This window comes from Amphibalanus amphitrite, unplaced genomic scaffold (assembly GCF_019059575.1).
Source record: "Amphibalanus amphitrite isolate SeventyFive unplaced genomic scaffold, NRLGWU_Aamphi_draft 000993F_arrow, whole genome shotgun sequence".
Lineage (NCBI taxonomy): Eukaryota > Metazoa > Arthropoda > Thecostraca > Balanomorpha > Balanidae > Amphibalanus > Amphibalanus amphitrite.
The window spans coordinates 40,975-50,424 of NW_024882487.1; the positions used below are offsets into that span (position 1 = coordinate 40,975).

General features: G+C 48.8%; 1 protein-coding gene across 1 annotated transcript in view; it reads left to right on the forward strand.

The window, feature by feature from the left end:
• The window catches only part of LOC122368964 (dynein axonemal heavy chain 3-like), a 153,836-nt gene that overhangs the window by 32,146 nt on the left and 112,240 nt on the right, over positions 1-9,450 (forward strand). Inside the window, exons 36-49 of the mRNA XM_043343304.1 lie at positions 406-533; positions 894-1,032; positions 1,382-1,473; positions 1,849-2,005; positions 2,737-2,897; positions 3,490-3,612; positions 4,072-4,224; positions 4,543-4,644; positions 5,014-5,159; positions 5,500-5,623; positions 6,057-6,295; positions 6,899-7,082; positions 8,663-8,848; positions 9,182-9,408. Of these exons, the coding sequence (XP_043199239.1) occupies positions 406-533; positions 894-1,032; positions 1,382-1,473; positions 1,849-2,005; positions 2,737-2,897; positions 3,490-3,612; positions 4,072-4,224; positions 4,543-4,644; positions 5,014-5,159; positions 5,500-5,623; positions 6,057-6,295; positions 6,899-7,082; positions 8,663-8,848; positions 9,182-9,408 (2,161 nt within the window). The remainder of the gene's footprint in view (positions 1-405; positions 534-893; positions 1,033-1,381; positions 1,474-1,848; positions 2,006-2,736; positions 2,898-3,489; positions 3,613-4,071; positions 4,225-4,542; positions 4,645-5,013; positions 5,160-5,499; positions 5,624-6,056; positions 6,296-6,898; positions 7,083-8,662; positions 8,849-9,181; positions 9,409-9,450) is intronic.

Genomic DNA, 9,450 nt, shown 5'->3' on the forward strand with positions numbered 1-9,450 from the left:
CTGACGTGATTTTATTAAATGGATCTTCGGTGGGATTTTATTAAAGGGATTCTCTGACTTGCTTTTGTATCGGAGCTAAGCGTTTTGTTCGGAGCTTTACGTGTATTCGGCCAGCTGCTGTAGACATGACATATTTATTATGACACTACGAACATTGGAATGTTTGTCGATTCAACAAAGCGCGTATTTTTATCTCAAGCTGCACCCAAATAAAGTTAAAAGACCCGCATTGGCATCGTCCCAAACGGAGTCTACGTACGCGCATTACAAAACAGCCTATGGAACCTTCAGCAGACAAGAAAGTCGCATGTCTTACACGACCATCAACCCACTTTCTCAGAAAATTGAATCTCCTTCTCCAAAGGTATTCGATCATGTCACCCTTCCTTCCCCTCGCTGCTCCAGGCATGCGCGCGGTGAAGGCGGTACTGACCGCCGCCGGCAACCTGAAGCTGAAGCTGCCCGACGTGGACGAATCGGTGCTGGTGCTGAGGGCCATCCAGGACGTCAACCTGCCCAAGTTCCTGTCGCAGGTGAGCTGCTCGTGAGAAGGGACGATAAGGCCAAAAGTTATGCGGTGAACGGGAGGTTATACTAATTGTGGGATGTGCATTGTGCAGCAGATGCTTATAGTAGATTGGATATAAAAAAATCTTAAAAAAAAAAAAATAAATGCATACAGCTGAGCAGAGAGCTCTCATGATGGCTGAGAGAAGAAAGCCTAGGCTTTGGTCTTCTAGCTGCCAGCGGTCGTCAGTGAACATTATTGGACAATGCGCTTCTGGTAGCTCAGTTGCTTCGGCTTACAATCTGGCTTAGCCAATGTCCTCCTGCGCATTTGACTTCCCCAGTCTGGCACCCTGACACGGACACTGACGCTGTATCCCCCGCAGGACGTGCCGCTGTTCGCCGGCATCATCAGCGACCTGTTCCCTGGCGTGGTGCTGCCCAAACCCGACTACCAGGTGCTACTGGAGGCGCTCCACCGCGCCATCGCCAAGAGAAACCTGCAGCCGGTGCCCTGGTTTATCGGTGAGTGCGTATCGTTCCATCGTAAGAATTCGGAACCCGCTCTTAATTCTTTATCTGAATTTTTGCACGTGAAGAATGATTGACTTTCTTTGACTTTGACTTTGGAGGATTTCATGAAGTGAGGCCTCTTCGCGAGGCCTGTAGTTTGCATACGTAGTTTGCGTATGTATTGTGTATGTAGTTTATAATCGTACGTGGTACTGGTTATATAGGTTATACGTGAAGAAGCTCCACAACCTAAACGACATACATATCACCACTTTGTTTACTACCTGTGATATTCACGACCCTCACCAATTTCTTCCGCTGACCGTTGTCCACTGCTGTATTGCTTTGTGCGGTGTTCCAGATAAGATAATCCAGGTGTACGAGATGATTCTGGTCCGTCACGGGCTGATGGTTGTCGGAGAGCCGATGGGAGGCAAAACCTGCGCCTACCAGGTAAGCCGTGTGCTACTACGTGTCCCCACCCGCCCTGCTGCAGCTTTCATGCGTCGTATTGACTGTTTGTTATGTTATGTTGTTTTTGGTGACGCATTCGTGGCTCCGACGGTCCATTTGTAAGTATTAGATAGTGCATACACTTCTTGAAGAACTTGAAGCAATGAATTTACGAAGTAGTCGAGTCGAATCGATAAATTATTTGTCCGGTAACTTCTGGCATCGGTTGCATAACGATCACGCTGCCTACCCAGAGCTTGCCTTGATGTGTATCGTGGGATTCGATGTTACACTAATTATGTTATGTTTTTCGAGTCCTTCCTCCCTCTGACTAATTCCTTTTCTTGCTTACCCCTTGCCACATTATCACCTCAGGTGCTGGCGGACGCTCTCACTTTGATCAACGAGTCGGCCGAGGCGTCGGCAGCCATGCCGGAGAACGCGGTTCAGTACAAGATCATCAACCCCAAGGCCATCACCATGGGCCAGCTGTACGGCTGCTTCGACCCCGTGTCACACGAGTGGTCCGACGGTAAGACCGGGGATGGGTGGTTTGGTGACTGGAGCGGTGGATTTGGGGCAAATGTTTTCATACTGCTAGTAATTGATGGTTGTTTGAATGTCGTTTTGGTTTATCGTTCCATATTTATACAAATCGATTTCTATAAATAAGGGAAGTTTATAATAACAACTATAAGGGAAGTTCTCGTTCGCATTTAAGGCCGCCCCACACTGGGCCTCGTATGCGGGTTGCGAGTTTGCGGGTTTTGAGTTTGGCGGGCATAATACTAATTCATAGAGTGATTAGACCGTTCCCTTATGGTAACTTTATGAATGCAATGCAGCCGCACCTTCAGAAAATTACATATAGTCGCAATACCAGCGCAACAAACCAAAATTCGACTCCAACGAAAAACCCGCAAACCTCGCAGAACTCGCAGACCTCGCAGCGAGGAGAATCGAAAGTTGACTCAAAATCAACTTTTGGAATGCGATGCAAGGTCGCTCGCAAGCTAAAAACATGCAGACTCGCTTGTTAGAGGGTCGTGTGGGTCACTTAGCTTAGATTGTATCATTTGATTTAGAAGAAACCCGAAAACCCAAAAACTCGCAACCCGCATGCGAGTTCCTGGTGTGGGGCGGCCTTTATCGTCTGTTTTCTTAGCAACGCGCCTGTGATACTAACATCCAAGCCTACTGTTCTCCCTTTAGCAGCTTTTTCTCCCTCCTACTGACCACCCAGTCTTTTCCTCTCCATCACAGGCGTGCTGGCCAACAGTTTCCGCGAATTTGCCCAGTCGGTGAGCTCCGACCGAAAGTGGATCCTGTTCGACGGACCCGTGGATGCCGTTTGGATCGAGAACATGAACACCGTGCTCGACGACAACAAGAAGCTCTGCCTCATGTCCGGAGAGATCATTCAGGTACGGGAGGAAGCCTCGTGTACGGGAGGAAATAGCGTCAGGATGACTCATTGAACACGATTCATTCAAGCACGAGGTCTTTCTTGTCAGATAAATTATATATTGTATTGTATTGTATTGAACAATCATGAGCGATCCACATTCTGAAAGTGCGTGGCGATTAGGTACTGCTCAGAATCCGTATCCGCGGTTACTAATCTAAACATTCACAGCATTCACACATTCACTCACGTCAAAGCACGGACAGAGACACTTTCGTAGTTCCACAGGTACAACTCACCCACCCACCAACCCGTTGGTCAGCGACGATCAGTTGATGCCCCGTCCACTATCGCGGCTTTAACAGATCGGGCAAAGGGGGGGCGATATATCATGTCAGGAGAAGGTTTCGATAATCATAGGGGGATAAAAAAGTTTAGGTACGCCCCAGGAAGACTGTCCGAAAGGCAAGCGTATTTATTGACAATGAATTTTGTTTTCATTATCACTAAGCTTGTGTAAATGGAGTGAACGGCAAGCCATAGGAGCCGGCCGTATCCGTATCGCTTCTGGCATCTATATTATAACTGCCACCATCTCTCCCTCTGTACAGATGAGCAGCTCGATGAACCTGATATTCGAGCCGGCTGATCTGGAGCAGGCCTCCCCTGCCACCGTGTCCCGGTGCGGTATGATCTACATGGAGCCGCACCAGCTCGGATGGAGGCCCATCAAGGTACGATGGATGAGCGTAGGAGTGGTGGGAAAGACTATGAAAAGGTGCATCGGACAGAGAAAATGAAGACATATGCAGAGAAAGATTGCTTGGTTTTCAGTGAGCTGCCGAGATAAGGAAGGCTCATAGATGCAAAGGAAGTGGGGTATATCACGAGTATACATAGAAAACATACGAGTTGTAGGAGAAGACACGAGGGAAAATGCCCTGATACTTAGGAAGAAACAACTAAATAGTGAAGGTCTGGTGCAGCGAGATAGAGGACAGAGGCTAAGGAGATCATACTTTTTATTAGACAGAAAATCCTGTGGGTGATAGACTAGCTAGAACGTCAAGACTGAAAACTTAGGTGAATGCTAGTTAGGTTCCTGCCTAGTAAATATTAATTAAGAAGAAAATACCATACCCTCCTGCGCTGACCGTTCGCCTCCCTCCCCTCTCCCTCCCCTCGCTCCTCAGGACTCTTACCTGACCACGCTACCGGCTGCCATCACTGACGAGCTGAAGGCCAGTATTGACGACATGTTCGAGTGGCTCATGGACCCGCTGTTCGACTTCCTCAAACACCAGGCTAAGGTGTTCATGCGAACGTCCGAGCTGCATCTGGTCTGGGTGAGTGTAGCGTTGTGACTCGGCATTGCTTCGATCTGTCGTCGTTTTTGACGTGTGCTTTTATGGAAAATTTCCTCCGGAGCGGATTTAATATTTGCTAGGATGAAAGGGCTCCCTCGAGTTACATATCATCAGTTGCTATTTTATGAAGCGTAAATTACTGGTCATGGGGCTGCTTGTCGATGACACTATTATCAATCTTTCAATGTGATATTGTGACCATTGTGCTAGAATCATTCATCAAATGATTGAGTGGATTGGGCCTTTTTCTATCCTGTTGGCTGTTGCAAATGTCGTGACTCCCGTCCGTTCCGGCAGTGTTTTACCAAGCTGTACACGTGTATGTTGGACGAGATTGCCGAGTCGACCCAGCCGGGGAAGGACGCCATCCACCCCAACAACCTCACCAACTGGGTCCAGGTCAGTCCAGCGCTACCTCTGTGTTACCAACTGGGTCCAGGTCAGTCCACGGCGACGTCACCAACTGGGTTCAGGTCAGTTATAGTGCTACCTCTGTCTTACCGACTGGGTCCAGGGTAGTTACAGTGCGACCTCATCCACTTGGTCCTAATGCCTAGACTAATGCGACCTCACCAACAGGCTCCAGCTGTGGCTCTGGCAGATAGCCTGGCTATCTAGATACCAAGTGATTATTCAAACCCACTGACGAAAAAAAGTTTTAGGAACAGGACCTATCGTTGCTTGGAGTATGACAAGAATATGATAATGTCAGTGACTCAGTGGTGAGTGTTCCAGGGATTTAATATAAAAATCTGTTCACGCCGGCAGGGTCTGTTTGTGTTCTGTCTACCGTGGTCAGTCGGCTCCCTGATGACTGCCGAGAGCCGCCGAGCCTTCGACGCCCTGCTCCGAGATATTCTGCTGGGCACCAACAAGACCTACACCAAACCCAAGTCGTTCAAACTTGGCAAGGGGTGAGTGAGGACTGTGATAGTGGCTCAGTGGCTCAGTGGCCAGTGCTGACGTGATTCAGAGATGAAATTTAGAGATAAGCGTGCAAGCGCGATAAATTCAGAGGCATCACTGGACGGGTGATAATCGCTTTCCTCAGGATGAACGAGGAAAGTAAATATGCGTATTTCGAACGGCTGTGAGCTGTGTGCGGCATATTATGAATGCAATAATCACGTTTATGATCTGATTGACCTGCCGACTGCAAGCTGCTGATTAGATCATGATCTTTCTTTAATCGTCGTCAATCTTTCACTCATTTCCGATACCTTTCTTCCACCTCACCCCGTCATCGGTTTTCAGCCAGCTGCCGCCCGAGTCGGGCCTGGTGTATGACTTTATGTACGAGAAGCGCGACACGGGCCGCTGGGTCCGCTGGATTGACACGGTGGACAAGGCGCTCCTGCAGATACCGGCCAATGCCAAGGTAGGAAATGAGCTACCTACAAATGATTGCAAGGGTACGCATGGGACGGAAGGTTAGCGTGTGTCATTATTCTGGGATTTTTGGCTCTCTGAAGTCATGTTTGGTGATGGAATCTGTGTATAGCGCTGATAAGAAGCTGGTTAATCGTCGCTTTTCAATCACGCCTTAAACAGTTGAAGTCCGGCTTTCTTGTCACGCCATTCAATCACCCATTTCACCTGTTTGCTTGTGGCTGCTTGTTACGTAGATAATTCTATCTCGAGTGACTGTGACTAGGATTGTCATTTGAAAGCGTAATGTGATGCATAATAAAAAAGTCAATCTCATGACAGTACTAATGTCGAACCTTACACTATCCTCTGTACCAGAACAAAGACACCAACTGTCCCGTCTTCGCCTCCCTCTCTCTCTCTCTCTCTTCTTCGCCACCCAGGTGAGCGAGCTGACGGTGGCCACGGACGAGACGGCCCGTCAGACGTTCCTCCTCAACACCTACCTGTCACACGACGTACCGCTTCTGATGGTCGGCCCCACCGGCACAGGGAAGTCAGCCATTACAAACAGTTTCCTGGTCGGCCTGCCGCGGGACAGATATGTGCTGAACACGATCAGCTTCTCTGCGCGCACCACCGCCGGCCAGACGCAGGATATAGTCATGTCCAAACTGGACAGGTGAGGGGCGTGGGATGTCTGAATTGGACAGTTGACAGACATGGGGTATAATCATGTTCAAATTGGACGTGTACCCGGCGTGATCTATTCGCTGATATAGACTATCCGACATGTTCTTAATCGAACAAACACAAGATCGCCAAGTCCAAGCTGGACAGGTTGGTGACGTTGTCCGACCTGCTTAACTATGGGGATTGGGATGTAACAGATCTTTGCAGTGGGCGTAAAACCTGTGCTTGGATTGATAAACACATAATTAAAGCTGGTGCGCAATTAGCCATCGGTTGAAAGAGTGGCCCGCACAAGTCAGCTGTGGTCCCGATTGACGTGTGCCTGTGCAGGAGACAGCTTCTACATCTAATGAACGTGCTGGACTGTTTGCAACCAAATCTAAGGTCCATTGAGGTAACGGTAGGATAAGTGACTCTCACAAGTCTTTTAGAGGTCTCACTTCACATTTTAGAGACTCGGTTGTTGCCATCGCTCGTTTGTTGTCCCGTAAGACGTTCAACTGATAATTGATAAATCAAGATCCAGAGTGGTTCGTTTCCTAGCCGGTGCACTAACTCATCCCCATCTCCCTTCTCTTCCTACCAACCGCAGGCGCCGGAAGGGTGTCTACGGTCCACAGATGGGCCGCAAGTGCGTTGTGTTCGTCGACGACCTGAACATGCCGCAGAAGGAGAAATACGGCGCCCAGCCGCCGATCGAGCTGCTCCGTCAGTGGGTCGACCACGGCCACTGGTACGACAAGAAGGACACCTCCAAACTGCAGCTCATCGATGTGGTACGTGTGGGAGGCGAAGAGGGGGGGGGGGGGGGAGGAAAGGGAAGCGAGCACAGGGCATTTAGAGCGACAAGGAACGATATGAACTCCTCCTATTGTGAAGGAGTAAGGCTGCTGGCTGTATCAGAAGATAGGCGCAGCTGAACAAAAAGATAGATTTAGATCAGATTAGAGACACCCCCGCGGCTTCAGTCCTGCTAATGAGATGCTGTACAGGCGTAAAATTATGTGCCACCTTAGCAATACGTTGATCGACTGATAACCCGCGCCCCGCTGGGCTATTCAGCCATACGCGCCCTGCTGGGGGGGGGGGCAGATTCTGCCCCCCCTGTCTAACTTCCGAACCGATGGTCGTAGAAAGACGGGGAAAACGGCAATCGAAAGCTCTCAACAAGGCGGATCTTAAGAGCCCAAATTTTTTTGCTTAAGTAGGTCAGAGGTCAGGTCAAGGTCAGGTCAAGGGTACAAAATGCAAGTTTGCACAGTATCGGCCTTGCACCGTAGTTGCCGAAGAATGGACTGAGACTGATTGCCCAAAACGTGTTCTTAGACTACCAAGACAATATTCGTTGCACACAATGTCATTCAAAGGTCAAGGTCAAGGTCAGGTCAGGTCAGGTCAGGTCACCAAAAACAAAATATAGAAAAGGGCATGTGCGGCACATGTTTTATGGGTCATTTTACTCATGGAATTCAATAGGCACACTCAATAAGTGATATGGACCACCTCTGGATGAATTTCAGGTCGAGGTCAGGTCAAGGTCAGGTCAAGTAAGGTCAAATTTTGAAGTTGGTTGTTAAGGCCTAAAAAGGTGTCTATCCGATGCAGTTTTTCACGGCAAATCGAATGGTGCTATTTTTGTTTCCGTACGAGGTCTAGAACTTCCAAAAAAATCATTTTTCAAAATTTTTGTGTGTCGTGACGTCATACAATTTTGAATAACTCCCACATTTTTGAACCGATTCTTCTAAAAATTGGTATGTGGGTGCACATAGACCACTTCTTTGACATACATTCCGGTTTTTTCGATAAACTCAAAATTTTGGATTTTATAAATATTTTCCCAAAAAAGTCAGTTTTTTGGAAAAATTTTGGCCAAAATCCAAAATTTTCAAAAAACCGAGATAGCCATTTGATAGACAAAGTAGAATCACGTATAACCTTTTTTGTTACGTCTTGATTCCTTTAAAAATGAAGATGTTAGCGGCGTTTGAAATTTTGCCGTTTTTGAGGCGAAAATGGCGAACATGACGTCACTAAAACGTCAATTTCTCAAAAATTTTCCGACGGATTTCGCTCAAATTTTCAGGGAACGTGTCAAATTGATGTATGATAAGGTACTGAAAGTTTGACGTCGCTGGCGTAACGCGTTTAGAAGTTATTGGCGAAAAACGGGAGGGGGGGCAGATTCTGCCCCCCCCCCCCAGCGGGGCGCGGGATAATGCCAGCGTTCAAATCGATCAATATAAAGACATCGAAAGGTGCAACCTTATCCCGTTTTCCGATTTCTTTGTTGTGGGTAACGTGAGACGCTGCTCACTTCACTCCCTACCCTCTCCCTCCCGCCTGTCGCCGCCAGCTGTTCATCTCCGCGATGGGTCCTCCCGGTGGCGGTCGAAACGACGTCACCAGTCGCTTTATACGTCACCTGAACGTCATCGGCATAGACGAGTTCCAGGACGAAGTGCTCAACAAGATCTTTGGCGCTATCGTCGACTGGCACTTCGCTAAGGGCTTCGACACGGCTGTGGCGCGCTTCGGACGGGTGAGTGCCTGGTCAGGGTGGGAGAGATTACAAAGCCGATTGTAGTAAGGTATGGGACGTTAAAGAAAAAGAGAAATGACGGCAATGTTTAAGATAAGTTTTGCTTGTGTATGTATATATGTCGGGAATGGATAATATATATACGGGAATGGATAAGCGGTACTCAGGAAGATATTTCTGAAACAACGCCACGACTTCAAGAACCAAGCTGGCTATACCTACTGGTGCCGAGTATTTAAGCTGTCTTCATTGCATATTTTACGGTACGCGGGTCCGATGTACGCTGAAGCTGTGATTTTACCCATCACTTACACTCTGACCCCGTTCTTTCAGACGCTGGTGGAAGCCACTCGCACCGTGTACGCAGCGGCCGTCACCACCTTCCTGCCAACACCGGCCAAGTCCCACTACGTGTTCAACCTGCGGGACCTGGCACGCGTGGTGCGCGGGGTGCTACTGGTACCGGCCGCCCAGCTGCCGGACGCCGCCAAACTGGTGCGCCTCTGGGTACACGAGGTGTACCGCGTGTTCTGCGACAGACTCGTGGAGGATCGCGACAGGTCAGTTCGGCGAGGTGTTCAGGGACGGCCTGGTCGAGGTTT